The following is a 26,184-nucleotide window of genomic DNA, read 5'->3' as shown; positions in this document are numbered from 1 at the left end:
AATATGGACTGGGCACTGCTGTTATTTCATGTAAATATGGACTGGGCACTGCTGTTATTTCATGTAAATATGGACTGGGCACTGCTGTTATTTCATGTAAATATGGACTGGGCACTGCTGTTATTTCATGCATTTATTTAATATTCTATTGTATATTATACTATGGTGATAGGGGTGATGGTGATGTGGTGATAAGGTTGATATGATGGTGATAGGGGTGATGGTGATAGGGGTGATGGTGATGTGGTGATAGGGGTGATGGTGATAGGGGTGATGGTGATAAGGTTGATATGATGGTGATAGGGGTGATGGTGATGTTGATGTGGTGATAGGGGTGATGGTGATAGGGGTGATGGTGATGTTGATGTGGTGATAGGGGTGATGGTGATAGGGGTGATGGTGATGTTGATGTGGTGATAAGGTTGATATGATGGTGATAGGGGTGATGGTGATGTTGATGTGGTGATAAGGTTGATATGATGGTGATAGGGGTGATGGTGATGTTGATAAGGTTGATATGATGGTGATGTTGATGTAGTGATAAGGTTGTTGATGTGGTGATGAGAATCTTGATGATGATGTTTTGATGACTAGGATGATTATATTATAATTAGGCCTGGGTTGAAGATGATGATGATGATGAGAGAGAGAGAGAGAGAAATGGGGTTTAACGTCCACTCGACACAAACTAGGTCATTTCGGGACTAACATATGGTTTAATTTTATTTACATAATTCGCTTGCGCGTAGGGGTCTTTAGCAGTGGGAGGAAACCGGAGGACCCGGAGAAAACCCACGAGGTTGGACAGGCGACCCTACTCCTTGTCACGTACAACCGGGGATTCGAAACCACGCCAGTCGACTCAATGACAGACTTTATGATACAGCGCGCGCACACTAACCATTCAGCCATCCAACCCCCCATGATGATGATGAAAATGTGGGTGGTGATAAGGATGATTATAATAATGTGGTAATGAAGATATTGGTGGTGATTAGGTTGATGATGATGATGATGTGGTTAATGACGATTAGTTTGAAGTGATGGTACAGAGATTATGATTATTATTGTTACAGCATATTTAATATTTATTGTGCATTCTTTCATATAACATGTTCAGGGGCACTTTACAATAAACAACAAGATTATGGACATCTTAACGATTGTATGAAGAATCTGTTAAAAACCTGATTAAATAAATGTCTTTTAAGTTCCTTTTTAAAAAGAAATAAAGATGTAGATTATTCCATAAAACAGGTGCTTGATAACTAAAAGAGCGCTGACCATAAGAGACTAGTTGAACAGTTTTTGGCTTTAAAAGTAGTTTATCTGATGTACGTAATGATGACATTGAAGATGTAATGATGATGAACTGATGTGGTGTTGAAAATCATGATATTATGGTGATGTTTAAAATGAACAAAAATATTTATTGCTTTATAAAAAAAGAATTTAATGAAGTTTGTTTTTTCGAGTCCGCTGTATCTTGACTTTTACCTCGTTTCCTCTTTAGACCCTGAAAAAAACCACAAAAACCTTTATTAAAACTTCTCAATCTATTTAATAAATCCCCCAAAAAACCTTTATTAAAATCGAAAATCTTTTTTTATTAAAACCCCTCAAACCCTTTATTAAATCCCCCCAAACCTCATACATAGTTCACTTCTTCATGTCAAAGTACAGATTTATAAAACAGGGAGTAACCAAATTTAAGCTGAATCAATAAATCTTTTGTCATACATTGCTCTTAATATCTAATAAATAATAATATCTTGTTAACCATAACAGTCAATTTAATAAAAAGAAATTTCACTAACTCAAATGATGCATATAAATTTCATACAAATCGTATGATAACTTTTGTTGTTAGAGCATTCACAAGGGTCTACAACATGAAATAAGGGCCATAACTCTAGACGTAATTAACTGAAATTGTTGAAATTCAATAGGCTTCTTTGCTTCACTAATTTAATGGATGACGACTTTGTCATTTGAGCCATTACAATGTTCAACAAAGAAAAACAAGGACATTAACTCTAGAAGCAATTGATGGATATGGCTGAAATTCAATAGACTTCTTCATTTCACTAACTCAAATGATGCATATAAATTTCATACAAATCGTATGATAACTTTTGTTGTTAGAGCATTCACAAGGGTCTACAACATGAAATAAGGGCCATAACTCTAGACGTAATTAACTGAAATTGTTGAAATTCAATAGGCTTCTTTGCTTCACTAATTTAATGGATGCATATCAATTTAATACAGATCGGGTGATAACTTTTGTCGATAAAGCGTTCTTCACAAGGTGCAATAAAATGAAACAAGGGCCATAACTCCAGAATCAATTAATGGAAACTATTGAAGAGGATTCTTCATCTCACTAATGTCAACATTATATATCAATTTAAGGACAATCAGATGATAAATGTAGTCTGTAGAGTGTTCACAAGAAATTGTGGGTGACGGCAATATACGACCACATTTCCATGTTGGCATATAAAAATACTAGACTTTATAATTATCTGTACACTACATGTATATTATATATATAGTAAAAATTTACCTTGTTAAAAGATGCTGAAGAGTCAGAAGACTTCTCATAAGCTTTAAAAACCTGGAATTAAGGAATAATGATTGAATTGTACTAGGAATAATGTTAACAATCCAACAGAGAGGCTGATATCCCCCACCAAAATCCCAAAATAAATAGATGACACATATTAATTAATCGCACATTTATTTTTTTTTAAAGTATCGAGCAATCAAACTGATTATCGACCATACACTAAGTTTCATCACTCTCTATCAAATAGAATCAAAGTTATCTTGTCCTAAAGCATCGACCAATGGAATTGCTTAGCTCTGCTTAGCTTTAGCTCGAAATGTTAATTGTTGAACTCAGTCAAGACATTTACCTAATGAACATCTACACCAAATTTAAACTTTCTACCTCAATTAAAAGCAGAGTTGCTATGTTCCAAAGTCTTGACTAATCAAATTTCTTATCCCTCCTTAGCCTAAGCAGAAAATTCTCACCATCAAACTTAGTCAAGGTAATGATATGATGAATCTATATTCGGAGGTGCCCTCTCACTTAATTATAACCACAGTTATCATGCCCCAAAGCATTAACCAATCAGATGGCTTTTTTCTGCTTACCGTAAGTAGACAATGTTTATCATCAAACTCAATCAAGGCATTGACCTAATAAACACCTACACCAAGTTTGAACATCCTACCTCAATTAGAATGAGAGTTATTGTGTTCCAAAGTCTCAATCCAATCAAATTGGTTTTCGCTCTGCTTATGCTGAACAGAAAATGCTTATTATCAAACTAAGTCAAAAAACAAATTTCATCACTCTCGCTTAAGAAATAAAGTAATCGTGTCCCAAAGCATTAACATATCAAATTGCTTATCTCCGCTTACTCAAAGCATAAAATACTTATCTTTGAAGTCCATCAAGGCATTGACCTAATAAACACCTACGCCATAAATATTCTAGCTCAATTAGAAGGAGAGTTATTGTGTCCCAAAAAGTGTGATGGACAGACCCATTTTAATAGTACCCTGGTTTTTTTCGAAAGGCTGGGGACAAAAATCTCATATTCAGTGAGGATTTAACGTCCACTCAACATAACATATGGTTCAATTTTATTTAAATAATTCGCTTGCACTTAAGGATCTTGAGCAGTGGGAGGAAACCAGAAGACCCACCAAAAACCCATGGGGTTTGACAGGTGACCCTGCTCATGTACAAGTGGGGGTTCGAAACTATGCAACTTGACTCAAAGACAGATCTTCTGATCTAAGAGCACAAACCTTAGACCATTCAGCCCCCCAATCCTCCTCACAGCTACCACACAACAACCCTTATTGGCTTATCATTTAGTTTTAGTTTCGCAATCTTTATAAACAGGAGTGCCCAGTTATCTTATCATTATATGAATATCAACCAGTATTTATTTATTTCGAATTGAGCGGAGAAACATGATCAATGCTTCCGTTTCATCCATATTTACCAGTCTTGTTAAATTGATTGGTTTGAGAACTTACATGACATAAAACAAACCCCCAAAATATAGAAATTGCACATCTTATACACACGCACTGGAAGAGATTATAATAAAACTTCTATTACTACTGTATTACTACTAATAACACAAGGTCAATCACCCATCATAATCTGAATCCAGGAACTTTCTAGTCAAACACAGGAATCAATCCTAGGACATATATTTATTAACTCTGTGTATATGTACATGGCACTTATTAGTGCAACATTTTAATATTCATTTTTATTGATAATTAAAATCCAAGACTGTCACAAATTAACTCCTCACTGGAAGTACTGCAGATGGGTGGAAGAATCCCTGTATAACAGAGCATTAACAAGGTTCAACAAATTGAAACAAGGGCCATAAATCTCAAAGTTATTAACAGCAATTGCTGAAATTCATTAGGTTTCTTCATTTTACTAATTTAAATAATACATGTGAATTTTATACAGATCAGATGATTTTCAAAAGGGCATTTTAAACTTTACCTTTTTCATGGCTGTTGAAATGGCTGACTGAAGGAAATCATCTTTAGTTACCCATCTTACATCATCTTGGTTAGTTTTATCTTTAATATGATCAGTCAGTGTAATAGATTCTACTACATATGTTTGATGTATGTGAGAAAATATATGTACAACCTCTCCGACCTTTAACCTCTTACAATCACCTGATAAAACAATACCATATTTGGTATTTAGAGTGTCTGTAATGTCACATGACTCATCTGTTATCAGCTGTGAAGGAAATTCCCATAAACCTGCCAGTAATCCTAAAAAATAAATTTCATGCGATCTGAATAAATTACAGATTATTGAATCTTGGTTTTTTTTGTTTTAATAATTTAAATGTTGTTTAATAGTTCTTCTTTTTAGCACCAATGAAATGCTCTGATAGATCATGCTGGAAACAAAAGAGTATGCATAATACACTTTAACAGTAATGAATGAATGAAATGAAATGTTGCTTAATGGCACGTCAGCTCCAACCGGGCTATATTGCGCCAAACATATGGTGATTATTTAGAGACAGGCTAAATTATATCACAGAATAAATTACATGCATAAATAAAATCAGTATTACAGTAAGTAACATTACAAATAAAATTCATCTTTTATACATATAACTATCTAAAATACAAAAATGAAATGACATATCAATACAATTAAAATTTATAATAAAAACCTGCCTCTTTTAAAAAGTCTAACACTTTACCATATAAACCCGGTTGGGCAAACATGTGATGTAATGACTGACAATGGTAAAAATTCAATCTAATATCCTTGAGATGCTTGCACTCAACACATTAATAGTAAGTACAGTTGGGTCGCACTACATGCAAACTATAACAATAGCGCAACCTGCCCACAATAATGTGACCAGTCTTAAACCAATAAGAGAGAGAGAAATGAGGTTTAACGTCCACTCGACACAAACTAAGTCATTTCGGGACTAACACATGGTTCAATTTCATTTCAATAATTCACTTGCACGAAGGGGTCTTTAGCAGTTGGAGTAAACCGAAGGACCTGGAAAAACCCACGAGGTTGGACAGGCGACCCTACTCCTTGTCACGTACAACCGGAGATTCGAAACCATGTCAGTTGACTCAATGATATAATGCGCACGTGCTAACCATTCGGCCACCCAACCCCCTTTAACCAATAAGACAAACCCGAGAACAATAATGCCACCTGTGTGACCAGTCTTGACCGTGGTTGTATCCAGAATGCCGATAGTTCAACAGTTGACACCACGAGTTTGAATGTTAACTTACTATGTTAACAATGATAAGGCGGATAATTCAAATAGAATTAGGCAATACCTTTTTGTGGTCTTTGTGTTATAAGATATTCGAGATTATTGTCCGAATCTGTCCGACTAATAATACATACAACTGTTCTCTCCTCCCGGGCGGCTTTCTTCTTTACTTTTCTAGGATAATTCATCACACCCATACTACAATTATACAGATATAGAGGTTAAAATACAAGGTTAAAATACAGGTATATAGGTTAAAATACAGGTATAGAGGTTAAATACAAGGTTAAAATACAGGTATATAGGTTAAAATACAGGTATATAGGTTAAAATACAGGTATATAGGTTAAAATACAGGTATATAGGTTAAATACAAGGTTAAAATACAGGTATATAGGTTAAAATACAGGTATAGAGGTTAAAATACAGGTATATAGGTTAAAATACAGGTATATAGGTTAAAATACAGATATATGGGTTAAAATACAGGTATAGAGGTTAAAATACAGGTATATAGGTTAAAATACAGGTATATAGGTTAAAATACAGGTATATGGGTTAAAATACAGATATAGAGGTTAAATTACAGATTAATACTTTCTGCATCGACTGAATTTACGAAGATCGCATTATGTCATACAGTGTGTTTTGGCAGAAACTTTACTATGACCTACTCTTATTTCGAATTCCAATTGTCAAGCATTATTTCACATGCACGCCAATGTGACCACGTTTTTTATTCAATACGAACGACTAGACACCGTTCGTTGCCAGTTATAAGGGGAAACTATGTCGGAAATCCAACACGAGGAGAAAACTTGAAAATGCCTGGTTAGCAAGCCAGCGACATAACTCACAGAGCTACTGTTTTGAAAGAGTAATATAGTGGTAAACCACCCGTCATTAGAGTGCAACAGTGATATATTCAAACGTTTTTTTCAATCAGATAAAAATTATGACCTCTAGAGGGACCAAAAGCTAAAAACATGATTTTTCGTACAATCAAGGGCCATAATTCAGGAAGTTACGATCTGATATGTGCCAACATTGTGCCAAGGAACCAAGATTGTTGGGTTATAAACATGTATTTCAAGTTTCATCAAAATCAGATCAAAATGTTGCCTCAACCTTGATATACCATATATACACTATTTGCGTACAAGGGGCGGCCATTTTGGTCTGATTTTCACAAAATTCGAACTCAACCATCATTAGGGTGTAACGGTGATATATTCAAACTTTTTTTTTAATCGGATAAAAATTGTTACCTCTAGAGGGACCAAAAGCTAAAAACATGATTATTCGTACAATCACGGGCCATAATTCAGGAAGTTATCCGATATGCGTGAATATTGAAAGGAACCAAGATCTTTTGGAAATAAATATGTATTTCAAGTTTTATCAAAATCAGATAAAAATTGTGACCTTTAGAGTGTTCACATGCTAAAAACATGATTTTTCGAACAATCAGGGTCCATAATCCGTGAAGTTATCGTCCGATATATGCCGAGATCTTTGGGAGATAGACCTATATTTTAAGTTTTGTCAAAATCTTATAAAAATTGTTACCTGTAGAGTGTCCACAAACAAATTGCGGACGGACGGATAGGCGTGACGACAATATACGTCCACATGAAAATGTAGGCGTATAAAAACCCAGCAGAACACTTGCAAATTATGACTGTAAAAAACGATGTTGTGTGAAATTATCTTGGTAAAATATACATATATGTGATTAAAGTATTATTAAGAAAAATAACAAACTTAACATTTAAAGATACATTGTCCTGCAAGTATTTATCGGGTGGTTATTTCCAATAAAAATATGGCAAATTTGGTATATATTGGACAGTATAGACACCCAATCTTTCTAGAAAAATACTGGATTACTCGAAAAAAAACACACATGGGACAAGAAGTGGGCTAAAATGTCAGGGCATCACTAACTGGCAACCCGATGGCTTGTCCGACGGCTTAATGTATGCGGTTTTGGGAATATTAAGGGGTGTAAAGTAAATGTATACGTATAACAGACTCTGCAATTAAACAGCAGAAAAAGAAGTTGACAGAGAGTAATTCAGGAATTTATTTAGGCCTCAATATTTTCGGTAAATGGACAGTAAATAATGATAGATACATTCTGAAAAATGCACCAATTATCAATATCGAAATGAACCAACATCTTTGTGTTATAAACATACATATTAAGTTTCATCAAAATCGGATAAAAAGTTAGCCACAATAGTTCAAAAATAAAGTATGAATATATTGAAATTACTTTATTCTGTTATGGGAGTTTAAAGCTTTCATAAAATAATAAACAAGTCTCGGATTATACAATTTTTAGTTAAATTATTAACCGGCAAAGTATCGGATTATCCAATTCTTTAGTTAAATTATTAACTAGTAATTGTGTTTTATTCTATTGAAAATCCCGCCCATCTGATGTTCTAGAGAGTTGATCATGGACTTACGCCCATCTGATGTTCTAGAGAGTTGATCATGGACTTGTCATGGACTTGTCATGGACTTACGCCCATCTGATGGTCTAGAGAGTTGATCATGAACTTGTCGTGAATAGACAATAATTTGTATAATATTCAAAGCTAGAAAAAAAACCCTGCTAATTTAGATCTGACATAATGCATCTTTAATATATATATGTCACTACACTATACCTTGGATCCCATGTTTCTGTTTTATCAAAACAAAGTGAACAATCTTCAACTACTGAAAAAATAAAAAACCAAGTGAACAATCTTCAACTACTGAAAATTTAAAAAAAAATCTATTTAACTGTTCAATTTCTAGTTGGTTCATGTAGTCCTATGTAAAATAATGAATGTTGGGATTTGATAAGTTCTCTTCTATCTTGATTATAAAGTGCTAATCGATGACTTCACACGCTTGTTTGTATTTTTAATGGAAACTCTGTTATATTAAACTAAATATTTGTCAGAAATGTGATAACTGGTTTTATTATTTGGAGATTTGATCAAGTGGGAGCTACAATCAATCGGTCTTCAAAGTTGGAATTCAAAATAAAAGTAGGCGATAGTGCTGCTGTCTGGGCAAAATTACCCATATCACAAACTGTATTGGGTATGCATTGTCTTGATTGACCAAGTCAGTTCCAAAAAGTAGAAGATTAACACTCATTTCATTTCTCTTATTTGTTCTCTTTCAATGATTTCATCCCTCTTATTTTCTCTCTTGCAATGAGAGAGACAGATAGGGTTTAACATCCACTTGACAAAACTAGATTCAATTTTATTTCAATAATTCGCTTGCACACAGTGGTCGTTATCACTGTAACTTGGGTACAAGCCTTGAAATAACTGCTAAGGTTCAGCCTGACATCATGTCAGGCTGAACTGATTTTCGGCCGGACATTTCAGATTTTCAGCCTGACAAATACTTTATAAAGTATATTAAACCAAAAAACTGTTGAAATTTACTATGTTTATATATATTATTATACATACATTTATTAATAAAATAAATTGATGACTCACATACAACCTGGAGTTTTAAGTTTTTATATGTATATGGAATACAACTTTATAGTTCATATAATAATGTCATTAATCTCTTTGGTTGGGCTGGGGACTAAATCCTAAAAACTCTGATTAAGATTCAAATTTAACTAAAGAATAGACATCTTAATTAAATATGAGTTGTCGTAAATGGTTCAGAATCTGCCAAGTCATTTTTGATCCACTTTTCTAGTTCTACGGCTCGTTTTTGTAATTTTCCAACTGGTGACGGCGACGCCCCCCGTTTAGAAGTGTCTTTATGAGAGACATAAGATTAAGACACAGTACCAGTCTTTGAATTTTCTGGAACGGTCCCACTAGCCGGGATATCCGTGTCCGAGGGTTGGGAAAAGTAAGAAGTTATTTTATTCGACATGTTTTCACGGCTCTTCTATTTACATTCACATTGGAAGTGTCCAACAAAGTGAGATATTTTCGTATAAAAAATCTGTCCCTAATTACATCCATAGTCAACTTGGACATTTTCTTGTAAACTAATTTTAAAATATTATTACTTTTATAACTAATAATTTATATAATTACATGTCATGTTAGGTGTGATTTAGAGCTAATCATATACGAAAGTAATGCAAAGCTAGCTACGAGACTCGAATAACCAGTGTAAAAGAGCCGATTCTCAATATTATTCATTATTTTTTCTTCACGTGGCCGAGAGAGATACATGTATAAATAGTAATATTTTTACTATGACTCGGGTCGTTGATATAACCAGCGTAAAAGAGTCGGTTCTAAAAATTATTGAAGATTTTATCTGCACGCGGCCGAGATATAAATAGTAACATTTTCACTATGACTCGGGTCATTGATATTTTTGGTTCTGGACTTTCGAGTCTAATAATAAATAGCGATCGACTCAAATATTTTTGACATAATGTTTTACAAAAACACGGTCGGACAATTATGTCCGGACGAAAGGCAATTTGGCCTGTCAAAAGGGGTCAATTCGCCCAGACATTGTCCGTGTCCGGACGCTTATTTCAGCGCTTGCTTGGGTATCATTTAATCTGGTGTATTTAGCCCTAATTTCTTTCACAATCATTTAATATCAAATCTTTGTTTAAATATTCGTAAAAATCGTTTAAAATCACCCAAAATCATCCAATTTGTAATATTAACAAAGATTTGATATTAAACAAGCCAACAGTGAGGCTGATGTCCCCCGCCGAAATAGTAAAATAATTAGAGGACACATATAAATTTATCACAAATTATCTTTTACAAAGTATTGAACAATCAAACAGTATATCTTTACTTATAGTCTAAGCATACAATGTTTTTGATGGAATAATTATAGCATATTAAGGGGAAAACATGCTCTATGCCTACAGATCTAGAGTTTGGTTGTATCAACGGGTCTATTTTCCATCTTGCTGCAAGTTGTGCAAAGTTCACTGTTTTCTTTCTGTCATTAAATGTCAATTCATTATTGCATACTACATATTTAATTAATTTATAATAGTTCTCACTTAATTAGAACTAAAGTTATCGTGTCCCAAAGCATCAACCAATCAAATTGCTTATCTCTGCTTACCCTAAGCGGAAAATGCTCATCTTCGAACTCCATCAAGGCATTGACCTAATCAACACATACACCAAGTTTGAACATTCTAGCTCAATTAGGAAGAGAGTTATCGTGCCCCAAAGTATCAACCAATCAAATTGCTTATCTCTGCTTACCCTAAGCGGAAAATGCTCATCTTCGAACTCCATCAAGGCATTGACCTAATAAACACATACACCAAGTTTGAACATTCTAGCTCAATTAAAAGTTATCGGTCCCAAAGCATCAACCAATCAAATTGCTTATCTCTGCTTACCCTAAGCGGAAAATGCTAATATCTTCGAACTCCATCAAGGCATTGACCTAATCAACACATACACCAAGTTTGAACATTCTAGCCCAATTAGGAAGAGAGTTATCGTGTCCCAAAGCATCAACCAATCAAATTGCTTATCTCTGCTTACCCTAAGCGGAAAATGCTCATCTTCGAACTCCATCAAGGCATTGACCTAATAAACACATACACCAAGTGTGAACATTCTAGCTCAATTAGGAAGAGAGTTATTGTGTCCCAAAAAGTGTGACGGACAGACAGACGGACAGACAGACGGACAGACAGACAGACGGACGAACCCATTTTAATAGTCCCCTGCTTTCTTCGAAAGGCGGGGGACAATGAATGTTAAAGAAATTAGTGCTAAATACACAAGATTAAATGATACCTGGTTTACAGTGAAACAGCCGTGGGAGGAAATCAAAGGACCTGAGGATAACTCAAGAGATTGGGCAGACGACCCTATTTTTTGTCACATACCAGCTTGGGATGGAAACCAAACCACATGACTCAATGACAGAACTTTATGATCCATTAGACCACACGACCATCCACCCCTACCCTTAACCCATTAGCCCACACGACCATCCACCCCTACCCCTAACCCATTAGACCACACGACCATCCACCCCTACCCCTAACCCATTAGACCACACGACCATCCACCCCTACAACTACCCCTAACCCATTAGCCCACACGACCATCCACCCCTACCCCTACCCCATTAGACCACACGACCATCCACCCCTACCCCTAACCCATTAGCCCACACGACCATCCACCCCTACCCCTAACCCATTAGACCACACGACCATCCACCCCTACCCCTAACCCATTAGACCACACGACCATCCACCCCTACCCCTAACCCATTAGACCACACGACGACCCTATCCCTTTCATTGTTTGTTTTCACGAGACATTTTTACATACATACATACAGCATTCAATATCTGAAATCTCTGCCATTTTTATTTTTCCATTCTTTGTAACATCTGATAACAATTTACTAGCGTTGTCTGTTTTATGGACTTCTACCTACAAATATTATCAAATTGTAATCAGTCATGTTTCTTTAAAGATATGGTTGAGTGAGTAAGGCTTAATAAACAGAGAGAGAGAGAAATAGCGTTTAATGAACACCCAACACAAACTAGGTCATTTCGGGACTAACATGTTTCAATTCTACTTCCATTTTTTGCTTGCGCATAAGGGTGGAAAGCACAGGACATGGAGAAAACCCACGAGTTTGGACAGGTGACCCTACTCCTTGTCACGAACAAGCTGAGAATCGAAACCACACCACATGACTCAATGACAGCACTTAATGATTTCACAGACATGTGTTGAAACCACTAGAACCCCCTCCCGACTTACTACCCAGGTGGTCTGCCGTTTGATCCTGGTGTTACACATGAAATTTATACAGCATGGTTTCCCCTTGATAGTTGGAAAAAGACAGAGGACATTGCAAGGAAAGTGTCTAGTCGTTTGGATGGTACAAAAAACATAGATTTAAAATAAGACTAAGAGTAGGTCACAGTGCCAATGTATGGCATTTAATGAAACAGGGTTTAGTGTCTAACTTTTCTGCACCAAATGGCCTTAAGGCTGAGTCACACTAATGGGTTTAACCTGAGGTTTTATATCCATAAGCTAAATCCTTTCATGTGAACTTTCACTAGGATAAACCACTAGTGTGACTCAGCCTTAATAAAGACAGAGTGGGGTTGAGAAGAAAAGATTGCACAATTGACTATTCACATAAAATATCTATGGCAATTAGAATTCTATCAGTAAACAGAAACGCAGCTGTCCAGGCTAAATTCTCCTCCAATACAAGTTATACAACCTGTTGTGACAGAAAGGTACTGTTATCTTAAAGGTTGTGTAATAAAATAACGACCAGAACCAATTAGACGTTTCTCTTACCTGAGAATAAGCTTTACAATATTTTTGAAGTGGACAAACAGAACAGTTGGGTGTTTTTGGGGTGCACACTGTGGCCCCTAATTCCATCAAACCTTGGTTAAAATCACCTGGTTGATCAACATCTACTAACTTATTGGCATGGTGCCTGCAATATAATAACATCATCAAATCTTTAAATTCAATAGGATTCTACCTGATGCTCCCATTACAATCACTAGCTTCTTAAAGTCTATTATTAGTCCCGAAATGACCTAGTTTATGTCGAGTGGAGGTTAACCCCCCTCTCTCTCTCTCTCCCCCTCTCTCTCTCTCTCTCTTACTCTCTCTAGCCCTATTAACAATAGAAAACAATATTCTGCAAATAGGAGCTATAGTGGCTCAGTGCGTAAGACAATGGCTCGCTAGCCGGGTTGTCCTGTGTTCAATCCCTGTGTTGACCGTGAAAGTTTATCAGGTTTTGTCAGTGTTGCAGGATGGAGGACTTGACAAGGGACAATGTATAGTCGTTCGTCTGGGATGAAAAACTGAGCTCACATGTACTCACTAGCTTGCATGTAAAAGAACCCTTGGCAGTTGGAATTCGACATTAGAGCAGACTGTAACACAGCTGTCAGGGCATAGACCCATCTTCATTAGCCCAGTTTGAGCAGAACAATTCATTTCATTTCCATTGCAAATATTATTCTGTAAAGCATAACACAGTCAAAATAAGAAAGAGTAGATAACTCTGCACACCATGCTCGAAATTTATCATCCAGAAATTTTCTTACACTACCATGAGCAGCTTGTATCACATACACAAGTTTTCATGAATTTGAAAGTAAATGGGAGATAACTCCAATCTGAATCTTGATTGGTTTCCACTGGCCTTATACTCCAGTGAATGATCCCACCAAATCTTAATCAATTTCATTTTATCACATCATAAAATTTAAGAATCAAAATGTGAAATTCAATATGGTTCTCTTGTATGCCAGATTAAGCAATGGAGTTTCAAAACCGCTGAGTATTGTGTTCATAACGATTTATATTCAATAATTTACTCATATTTATAACGCGCCCAAAATCCAGCTTAAAGATGCTCGATAGCATGAATACAATAAAAAAAATTACACATTAAAGAAAGAACAAAAAATTTTTTTTTAAGAAGTTCTTATAAAACAATAGGGGCCTAATTAAAAAATTATCAAATACTTTATAAGGTTCTTATAAAAAGTTCAGTATTTTAATAAATACACATAATTAAAAGATATTAACGATAACAAACTAATTATTACTTTGAATATGTGTCTCCCTCATCAATGAACTCAGGGGTGTAGTGGAGTAGAACGGAATGAGACCACTGGGGATACTGAGGCTGGGTTAGAATCTTAAATAGCACAATCATCAAGGGCGAATAATTTGAATATGTGAATACCCCACAGATTAACCCAGGGTATCCTGGAGTAAAACGGAATCAGACCACTGGGGATACTGAGGCTGGGTTAGAATCTTAAATAAATTTTCTTACCAGTAAACATCCATACATGTATGACTGGTACTATCAGCACCTATTAACCGTAGTCGAGACAAAACTCGTATTACATTGCCATCAACTAATCCAGTAACCTGATTATAAGCTATTGATGCGATCGCTCCTGCTGTATATCGACCTACCCCAGCTAGCTCATTTAATAAATCTTCAGCATTTCTTGGCATTTCACCTCCTAATTCCTCAACAACCTCAAATAAAACAGATAAAACAGTTGTGTAGATAATAATAATAATGTCAAATTGAGTTTTACATTCTACATTTCTGTACCAACCGGACGAAGGAAGGGCTCCTACAATTACTGGGGGGTTGGATGGCCGAATAGTTATCACGTGCGTGCTGTATCATAAGGCCTGTCATTGAGTCAACTGGCTTTGTTTCCAATCCCCGGTTGTACGTGACAAGGAGTAGGGTTGCCTGTCCAACCTCGTGGGTTTTCTCCGGGTCCTCCGGTTTCCTCCCACTGCTAAAGACCCTTAGGCTCAAGCTAATTATTGAAATAAAATTAAACCATATGTTAGTCCAGAAATGACCTAATTTGTGTTGAGTGAACGTTAAACCCCATTTCTCTCTCTCTTTTTACATCATATTCCCCGCCTCCCCATCCACAGTTTTTAATTCAGAGTCGGGGTTAATCAGTTTCTAAATATAATGTGGTCATTACAAATAATGTCTGAAGTATGTTTGCCAATTCGGTGATTACTATTTGTATTAAAAACTGACTGAAATAAATCACGACCCATCTGTCTAGTAACATGCCACACCTACCTTTTTAGCTCCTTCTTGAAGACGTCGACCCCGTGAATAGTAACCTAGACCTGACCACATCTCGTTTACTTCCTGTTAAAACAAGTTTTATAATCCCTTGTAAAACTATTAAAACAAGCATAACAAGTTATATAACATAGCTTTGGAATCCCTTGGGTGAAAAATTTATTTTAAACAAATATCAGTTCAAAAATGGTTCAATTCCGTCAGAATAGGCACCTGCTGCAAATAGAGGACGGTGCACTACATATTTAACTCGTGCGAGTGAAAATGCAAAGTCTATCATTGAGTCAAGTGGTGTGGTTTTGATTCCCCACTTGTACATGACATGGAGTAGGGTTGCCTATCCAACCTCATGGGTTTTCTCCACTTCGTCCAGTTTCCTCCCAGTGAATAACCCCATGCACAAGTGAACTATTGAAATAAAACTAAACTTTATCCTAGTCCATCAATGACCTGGTCTGTAAATGAAACAATCAGTATAACTTGTAATCCTTGCTAAAATCTTTTTACTGACCCCATTCTATTCTTCTGAATCCAAGCCACAAGATTATCTACAATCAATAGTTTGATTTTGTTTTCTTAATTAAATGTTAAAGGAGCTAAACCGCCATTCTTTGGCACCTAGAAATGGACACAAATGGATCGCAAAGCATATAATGATGTAATATGAATGTATATAAACTGATTTACATTCCGTCGTTTCTGTTTTTATTGTAATTTCTAATCGGTTACGTTCAGTGAAATACACGAAGAGTCCGAATTGAATGTCAGTCTTTGGCACCTGGTTGTTCCATTCTACACCTGTAGTATTCTCCTGTGGAATGGGTTTAGCCTCGTTATTTGAGTTGCTTCAATACAAATGGCGCTCGAAAGCATACTGGTACGCGATTCGTGTGCCAATTTTAACATTTTCATTTTGTCTTAATATTGGATATCAGAAGTCCATCTTTTCACAGTAAGATAACAACATCAATGTTCATTTAAATTGACCAATACTTGCAATGTCGAAGACTGTGGATGATGTCGAGTTAAAGACTTGCCTCAATTTGTGTACATCTTAGCGTGAATTAAGCCATGGAAAATTTTATATTTTCAAAAAAATGCAAATGAAGCACAGAGAATTAAAATATTGAAATTCACTGTTGTTCTGAATCAGCTGACCTTACCTCTAATGATGCCTTGGCTAAATCCACTAATGTTGGCCATTTCTGTAGATAGAGAGAAAACAAACATGTGTTTTAGCAATTGGTAGGTATTTATAGAGATGGAATAAACATAATAATCACATGATACAAAAACAAGGTTTAACATCCATTCAAGCAAAAAATTAGGTCGTGTGGGGACTAACATATGGTACATTTTTGATAATTTGATTGCATGAAACGATTGGGAGGAAAGAAATAACACACAAGTGGACCTACTGTCACTTAGAAGGTTGGGATTAAAACTTTATCTAAATTGCACATGTTGGACCATCTACCCATCTCTCCTACCGGTACTTTAATTTATAACCAAACAAACTTTTTCATTCCATGGACAGACATTAGAACTGAAGACCATTTGTACAGACATTACAACTAAAGACCATTTGTATTGTATTGTACAGACATTACAACTGAACACTATTCGTATTGTATTGTTCATGATTTTCTTGTTGAAACTTACTTTTATCCATTTATTGTAATAATCTATCACCGTAGCAACTTGTGTTTGTTGTAACATAACCTCCGATACCCAAACTATAAATAAACAAAAACAATAAATACATAATTTCACTGTCCATTTTACAAACAAATATCTTATTTCTTACAGCTTAATCCACCCTAAAATGGTTGGATAACTGAATGGTAAGCATGTGCGTTAGATGGCCAAATGGTTAGCATATCCGCGTTGTATCATAAGGTCTGTCATTGAGTCAACTGGCGAGGTTTTCGATTCCCTTGTTGTACATGACAAGGAGTAGAGTCGCCTGTCCAACCTCGTGGGTTTTCTCTGGGTCCTCCGGTTTTCTCCCACTGCTAAAGAACCCTACGCGCAAGAGAATTATTGAAATAAAATTGAACCATATGTTAGTCCATAAATGCCCTAGTTTGTGTTGAGTGGACGTTAAACCCCATTTCTCTCTCTCTCCACCCTAAAATATACCTAAATTTTTCATTCAACATGTTTGGACTAAAAACATATTGAAGCTAATTAATCCATCAAGAATCTGCTGCAAATACTTCTTAAAACTTTGTTTCCGCTGGGAGATACCTCAGCTATAATTAAAACTGTCAACCTTACTTCATTGAGGAAGGTTCTAATTTTCAGAATAGTATTTTTCAATATTTACTTTTTTACCAAACATATTGATGAGGCCTAAGTAAATTCCTGTCAAATTCTTTTTTCTGACATTTAATTGCAGAGTCTTTTGTACGTTGACACCCCTCAATGTTCCCAAAATCACATAACATTTGATCAAGAAATAACAACTGCTCCCTCAGTCAAGCTGGCAGACTAGTCCGGTTGCCAGTTAGTGATACCCTGACATTTTTGCCCAGTGCTTGCCCCATGCATGTTTTTCGGGTAATTCAGTATTGTTCTAGTAAGATTGGGTGTCTATACTTTATATATATACTAAATTTGCCATTCTTTAATTGAAAATAACCACCCTATAAATACTTGCAGGACAATGTATCTTTAATTGAAAATAACCACCCTATAAATGTATCTTTAATTGAAAATAACCACCCTATAAATACTTGCAGGACAATGTATCTTTAATTGAAAATAACCACCCTATAAATACTTGCAGGACAATGTATCTTTAATTAAGAACACAAAAACAAAACCATAGAAAGAGAGAGAGAGAGAGAAATTAGGTTTAACATCCACTCGACACAAACTAGGTCATTTCGGGACTAACACATGGTTCAATTTTATTTCAATTATTTGCTTGCGCGTAGAGGTCTTTAGCAGTGGGAGGAAACCGGAGGACCCGGAGTAAACATACAAACGGGGAACCGAAACCATGCCAGTTGACCCAATGACAGACCTTATGATACAGCGTGCACGTGCTAACCATTCGGCCATCCAACCCCCCAACCATAGAAAAGCTCTTGGATTGGAATCAGTTGGATTACAAAGAGGCCCATCAAAAGATTTATATAGATGATGCTGGTTGTATGTCTAAAGAGTTTGCCGATTGTTGCGAAATATTTAATTCATCACTGTTCCATCTAGTGCTTCCATCTGCTCAAATCAAACAGAGTAATATTATAAACTAGGCAAGGACCATGTACTAGGTTTTTAATTGAATTGTAAAAAAGATTGAAACTTACCAGAATAAGATCTTTTATTTATATCGGGATCTGTTGCCTGTAACAAAACAAAACATACTTGTATCACAGTGGGACGTCCTTAATATTTGTAACTAGTAGGATACACGACTCCGCCCGGGGCAAAATTAGATACCACATATGTGGGGGTCGAATGTGCCGACTAAAGGGGATGTGCGAGCATACATACTTTTATTTTATTTATATATGGTCATCTGGACAATTAGGGTATTTCCCTATAACCAATAAGATAATAATATCTATACCAGGGCCCTGTTTCACAAAAACTAAAATCAAACTGAAATTTTAAATTTTATGCGTTTCACAAAGATCGATTGAAACTTAAAATGCAATTTTAATTGATTTTAGTTAAAATTGCTTGCGCTCGCGCAGTGCACAATTCCAGTGATTGCACTTAGGGTGTAAGCATACACACTTCGGAACTGAAAACTGTTGCTAGCTTGAACTAACCGTTACAATACCAATGAGGAGGGTTCCATACGTTGTAACAATGTCTGCATGTGGTCAGACAGTCAGAGAGATGAAATAAATAAGTTTATTGCGTGTCATTAGTTTTGAAATGTATCAGTTGGTTGGCCTTGAACTTGCAGGCTTCGATGGAAATAATGCATATCGATAAACTAAATCGCTTGAATTTCGTAGTTTTATGGTATTTTGGATAACATAAACTATTGAGAAATTGTCACAAACATGTGATATTTCTGACTCAAAGGGTTAATCTAGACTATTTTAAAAATATTTAATAACTTTTTAACTAATACATGAAATAACCAATGTTCCGAGGCCTAGATTTGAAATGTCAGTGGACCCTTTCAATAATAATTTGAAAATGCTAAAGTGCCTATATAAATCATCATAACCCCCATGTTCCTGAAGAAACGACCGCGAGTTTTACAACATCATGTACATAGTTAAGGCGAGATCAAGCCTTCTATTGAAGATGCATAACCCCAAAACCATAAATACTTTGCATATGGCGTATCTAGTATTATAGGACTGATGGGGTTTCGATTCCCCGGTTGTACGCGAGGGATAAGGATCGCCCATCCAACCTCCTGGGTTTTCCCCGAGTCCTCCGGTTTCCTCCCACTACTAAAGACCCCTTCGCGCAAGCGAATTATTCAAATAAAATTGAACCATGTGTTAGTCCCAAAATGACCCTCTCTCTCTCTCTCTGCAGTTAAACCCCATCTCTCTCTCTCTCTTTAAACTGGGGTTTTGAGGTTTTTGTTTTTTTCTGGTCTTGGGGATTTAATTTGGGGCATCATCTAATTGCTTATATTGCCTTACAATAAAATAAACGGGTGGGCCGCAGCTATTTTCCCATGCAATGAAAAGAAATTGAATGAAAATTATTTTTGTGAATGATAGTATGTTTAAATTATATAAGCCGGGCCATTGGCAATATTATCATTGGCAATAAATCTATATGTCGCAATAGATCTCACAACGTAGCTCTGATCAATATGTGTTAATGTCATGATTTTAAGTTAGGAGAGGGTGACGGCTGTCTGAAGTTAAAATTGATTTTAGGTAAAATTGTCCCTAAAATAGTTATGTGAAACGCCACTATTTTAAGTTAAGATACAATTTTAACTTACAATATTATTTGGGTGGATTTTATCTAAAATGCTTAAAATCGTTTTGTGAAACGCATCTATCTTAAGTTAGGATGGAATTTTAGTTAAAGACGATTTTAAGGAGATTTAAGTTTTTGTGAAACAGGGCTCAGAGTTAAATTCAGTAACAGCTACAACAGACTAACAGAGTTAATGGATTTCCCCATGAACAATAGACGGTAACAGCTACAACAGACTAAAAGAGTTAATGGATTTCCCCATGAACAATAGACGGTAACAGCTACAACAGACTTAATAGATTTCCCCATGAACAATAGACGTAACAGCTACAACAGACTAACAGAGTTAATAGATTTCCCCATGAACAATAGACGGTAACAGCTACAACAGACTAACAGAGTTAATGGATTTCCCCATGAACAATAGACGGTAACAGCTACAACAGACTAACAGAGTTAATAGATTTCCCCATGAACAATAGACGGTAACAGCTACAACAGACTAACAGAGTTAATAGATTTCCCCATGAACAATAGACGGTAACAGCTACAACAGACTAACAGAGTTAATAGATTTCCCCATGAACAATAGACGGTAATAGCTACAACAGAGTTAATGAGAGAGAAGAATGACGTTTAACATCTACTCAACACAAACTAGATCATTTTGGGACTAACATAGAATTCAATCACTTGTGCATAGCTAGGGGTCTTTAACAGTGGGAGAAAACGGTATACACCAGAGTTATAGCTCTAGTAAGGTTACAAATGAAATGAAATGGGGTTTAACGTCCTACTGTTCTGCTCCTATACTGGGCTAATGAAGACGGGCATACACCATACATGATACAGTGTTCTATGAGGGAAATTTTGCCCGGACAGCGTAACTATATCCTACTCTTTTATCGAATTCCAACTGCCAAGGGATCTTTTACGTGCATTCCAATGTATACACGGGACCTCGGTTTTTCGTATCATCCGAAGAACTAGGCAGCTGTCCTTGTCAGGTCCTCCGTTCTGCACCACTGACAAGGGGAAACCATGTCGGAAAATCACGATGAACTTTCTCGGCCAATGCTGGGGTCGAACACCCGACCTCCAAGCTAGCGAGCCAGCGTCTTAACCAACCAGCCACCGTGGCTCCAGTAAGGTTACAGGTATGTCACTATTATTTATGTGAGATTTGGATAAAAAGCTGCTACAATAGTTTAAAGATAGGATGCCAGGGATCTTCGAAAGGCAGGGGACAAAAAGGCCTGCAATAGACAGATTTAGCTTGTAAGGGAATAAGATAATATTCGTACCAGTTTTCTCCATGGAAGATCACGTTTATTACACTGATACCATTCTACAAGATTCAAGCGGATTTTCTTAATTTCTTCCTCATCAAAATCGTGTACAGGGGAAATCTTTCTACAAATATTGCTAGTCTTGTCTGAAAAAAAAAAACATAAAAAAATATAGTCTACATAGGTAGAATGGTGTTACAGAATCTAACGGACAGACAGACCTGTCAACTCTACCTCACCAATCTTCACTTCCATCTCAAGTATTAAAAAGCTACGTGTACTGAGTAAAATCTTTCAACTCAAAAACAAAAGCAGAATACAAAGCCTTTCAGGAGTTTTGTGGGGGCCAAACAGGCTTTTAAAGGGGCATTATGTACGATTAGATAAAGAGCTGACAGTTCTCGCTATAATACTTAAAAAATATATAATGAAAATGGAATATATATATTGAAAATGGAATATATATATTGTATATATATTGAAAATGGAATATATATTGAAAATGGAATATATAATGAAAATGGAATATATAATGAAAATGGAATATATATTGATAATGGAATATATAATGAAAATGGAATATAATGAAAATTTCAGTCAAATTACTGTAGTCTGAGGTGAGTTATCGTCGATACAAATACAGTGTAGCCTTGATTGTCATCGATACTATTATTATGATAATAAACAAAGTCTTGATTATCCATTTTTATGCTAAATATTCAAACGCAAATCATATTTAAATCTATCAAAAATCTAGACTGTCTGAATCTGATGGCATCGAGAGTTGATTATGGTCTTCCTAAGTTAATTAATGTCTAATTACTAATTTATATAACATTTAAGGCACAAAGAAAGACCTGTGATAGGCGATTTAGCTTTTGCATAATGCATGTTTAAAGCATGTCCAAACAAGGTCATTAAGCCTTGAAAGTTGCACTACTCACGCTCTTTAGCAATGGACAGCCATCCCTCGTATTTCACAAGTCACAAAGATCTTGAACAAGGGGTTTCCATGCAAGATTTTGAAAGAGATGGACAGAGAACAAGCTCAAAAAAAGAAGTGATTTTTCATACAATCAAGGGCCATAATTCAGGAAGTTACGATCCAATATGCACAAATATCGAAAGGAACCAAGATCTTTGGGTTATAAATATGTATTTCAAGTTTCATCAAAATCGGATCAAAATTGTGACCTCTAAGGTAGAGGATCCACAACCTTGATATACCATACATTTACACTATTTGCGTGCAAGAGGCAGCCATTTTGTCTGTCAGTTTTTACAAAATTTGATCTCAACCATCCTTAGGGTATAACAGTGATATATTCAAACGTTTTTTTTAAATCGGACAAGAATTATGATTTGGTATAGGGTCCACAAGCTAAAAACGTGATTTTTTATACAATAAGGGGTCATAATTCAGGAAGTTACGGTCCGATATGCGCGAATATCAAAAGGAACTGAGATCTTTGGGTTATAAACTTACATTTCAAGTTTCAACAAAATCGGATAAAAATTGTGACCTCTATAGGGTCCACAACCTTGATATACCATATTTTTTTACACTATTTGAGAACGATGGGCGGCCATTTTGTCAGTCAGTTTTGGTCTGATTTTCACGAAATTCGAACTCTGCCATCTTTAGGGTGTAACGGTGATATATTAAAACGTTTTTTTAAATCGGATAAAAAATATGACCTCTATAGGGTCTACAAGCTAAAAACGTGATTTTTCGTACAATCAGGGGCCATAATTCAGGAAGTTATCGTCCGATATGCACGAATAACGAAAGGAACTGAGATCTTTGGGTTATAAACATATATTTTAAGTTTAAACCAAATCGGATAAAAATTGTGACCTCTACAGTGTTCACAAGCTAAAAATGTGATTTTTCGTACAATCAAGGGCCATAATCCATGAAGTTACAGTCCGATACATGCCAATATCTTAGGGTGATAAACCTATATTTCAAGTTTCATTGAAATCGGATAAAATTGTGACCTCTAGAGTGTTCACAAGCTAAAAATGTGATTTTTCGTACAATCAAGGGCCATATTCCATGAAGTTACAGTTCGATACATGCCAATATCTTAGGGTGATAAACCTATATTTCAAGTTTCATTGAAATCGGATAAAATTGTGACCTCTAGAGTGTTCACAAACAATTGTGGACGGACGGACAGACGGACAGGGGCGACGACAATATACGTCCTCATAAAAATGTGTGAATCCAAATATATAAAGAGAGAGGAATCCAAAACCATTTGAATAACATAAACCTAGATGGGATCTAAGTCATAATAAACTTGATACGGTGACACCAGTAGTAGGAGTGGTTAAAAACAAAGTCATAGGTATCACAAAACCATCTTTTATAGTATCTAACGCTTCTCTGAAGAAGTAGGCTTTTAGACTTACCAAACGTTAAGATACTATAAAAGATGGTTTTGTGATACCCATGACTTTGTTTTTAACCACTCATGAAAATGTGGGCGTATAAAACCATTTCAAGCAAGGAAATAAAATAAAATGGAGTTTAACGTCCTCCTGTTCTGTTCTGAACTGGGCTAATGAAGCGGGCATATGCCATACAGTGTGCTAGGAGGTAAATTTAGTCTGGGCAGCGGCGCTACAGCCTACTCTTATATCGAATTCCAACTGTCAAGGGATCTTTTACGTACACGCCAATGTATATACGGGACCTAGGTTTTTCCTTCTATCCAAATGTCTAGGTAGCTGTCATTGTCAGGCCTTCCATCCTGCACCACTGACAAGGGGGAAACCTGGATAAACTTTCTCGGCCAAGCAGGGATCGATTATTATTAATAATAAAAGCCCTCATTAACTGTGTTGGAGTACTGATACATGTAAACTTATGTAGTAAATATTTAATGTTTAGAAGGTTGTTAACTGTGGGAACTTCAGTGAAGTTTGTTAACGATTATAAAATTAATTATCTTCCAATGTAAGCTCTGACTTAAAGATACATTATGGAAGATCAGATAACGAGTTGGCAGTTCTCACTATAATAGTTAAAAAATAGATAATGTAAAGGCAAATTGTTGAAAATTTCATTCAAATTTGTCCTCTATGAACCGAGAATTAAGCGATTGAAATTTCCGTCTAGCCTTGATCATCATTACTAATACTGAAGTCAGTACGATAAACAGTGTCTCGATTATCCATTTAATCATTAAATTTCGAAGGAAAGTTATGCAGTAAATCGGCTCATAATCCACTAAAGATCGCAGGCTAGCGATGCCATCGAGAGTTGATTATGGTCTGGACAGGTTTATTAATGTCTAATTAAAGATACATTATGTAAGATTTAGATAAAGAACTAGCCATTCTTGCTATAATAGTTCGAAAGTAGATGATGTAAAATGAATAATTTGAAAATTTCATTCAAATTACTCTATTGCAAGCGAAGATATTAGCCTTTGAAGGTTTGACAGACGTGTGCAATAATTTCAACCACCGTACTGGTTGATCGAAGCTAAGTCTCTGTCCTCCATATTTGATTAAATCAAAGTATCGCTGAACCATTCTAATCTATTTAATATCGGAGAAATCTGATGCCATCGAGAGTTGATTAAGGCCTGGATCAGTTTATTAATGTCTAATTAATACTTTAGAAACATTTCAGGCCTAAAGAAAGACCTACAATAGGCAGATTTAGCTCTTGCATAATGGATGTTTAATAATTTAGATAACATTTAGATTTAGCTCTTGCATCATGTATTTTAATTAATTGCTAATCAGTGGGCTAATAATGATTCTATTTAATAATTGCATCTTTTAAAATACAGTGACAGAAATATCCCCTGAAAATTTCATGGTGATATATGCCAACTAATAAAAATAGAATATCTCATTATCACATTTTATTATTCCACCTACATGTATTGTGATGATTTTGGTATCAAAATTTGGCATTTTTGAGGGGCTTTCCATTGGTGTTAATTAATCCCAGCTCAGCAGAACTTCTGAAATATTATCACGTACCAATACACGTACATTGTCTGTGCATGCTTTTGGTTTTCATAAGATTACATTATTATTATTACTATAATATTATAGACCTACCCTTTTTATTTGTCTTGTCTTCTTTGGTTACTTTTACAGTTGTCCGATTCTTGGGCTTCGGCATTTTACAACACCTCAGTTGTCTAAAAAAATAAATTCTGCTCTAGTCTAAAAACGCATCAAATAAAACGTTGTTGTACAGTTATTGTTTATGTCTGCACGTGCTCACAATGACATAGTTTCCCGCGGAATACTTGAGCAATCATTTCCTTATATATTCAAAAGTGTGAAGAATTGTATTGTAATAATAATTGGTGACAATTCTAAAATATATTAATCCGAGTCTATTTTAAAACATTTATATCAAGTTGAAATGTTTAAAACATTTGTTTATTTTGAATAACAAAGATAAAAACAGAAATAAACAAAACAAAAAACGCCATAACTGCTCCCTGCGGTGAAGGTCGTTTATTTATTTTACGTAAACTAGCTTGGTTATC

The 26,184-nt window shown here is 35.6% G+C and overlaps 1 protein-coding gene across 1 annotated transcript; it reads right to left on the bottom strand.

The window, feature by feature from the left end:
- Nucleotides 1–387: 387 nt before the first annotated feature.
- Nucleotides 388–25,914, bottom strand: LOC126819264 (adenine DNA glycosylase). The gene is made up of 14 exons (XM_050547212.2): nt 25,745–25,914; nt 21,674–21,804; nt 18,773–18,809; nt 17,118–17,191; nt 16,619–16,660; nt 15,450–15,521; nt 14,661–14,872; nt 13,151–13,295; nt 12,160–12,256; nt 8,504–8,555; nt 5,890–6,023; nt 4,553–4,836; nt 2,570–2,620; nt 388–1,516 (listed from the first exon to the last, which is right to left on the bottom strand). The coding sequence occupies exons 1-14, from the start codon at nt 25,806–25,808 to the stop codon at nt 1,430–1,432; spliced, it is 1,482 nt and encodes a 493-aa protein (XP_050403169.1). The 5' UTR covers nt 25,809–25,914; the 3' UTR covers nt 388–1,429.
- Nucleotides 25,915–26,184: the final 270 nt, after the last annotated feature.

This window comes from Patella vulgata, chromosome 4 (assembly GCF_932274485.2).
Source record: "Patella vulgata chromosome 4, xgPatVulg1.2, whole genome shotgun sequence".
Taxonomy (NCBI): domain Eukaryota; kingdom Metazoa; phylum Mollusca; class Gastropoda; family Patellidae; genus Patella; species Patella vulgata.
This window is presented reverse-complemented; position numbering and strand designations above follow the sequence as displayed.

Excerpts from the sequence above, each read along its gene's own strand:
- LOC126819264 (XM_050547212.2), bottom strand. The coding sequence starts at position 25,808 with ATGCCGAAGCCCAAGAATCGGACAACTGTAAAAGTAACCAAAGAAGAC. Across the intron at positions 14,873-15,449 it reads TTCAAGAAGGAGCTAAAAAG|GTTGTTGAGGAATTAGGAGG; the intron begins GTAGGTGTGGCA and ends GTTTTATTTGAG. Across the intron at positions 6,024-8,503 it reads ACAGAAACATGGGATCCAAG|TATGGGTGTGATGAATTATC; the intron begins GTATAGTGTAGT and ends GTATAATTGTAG.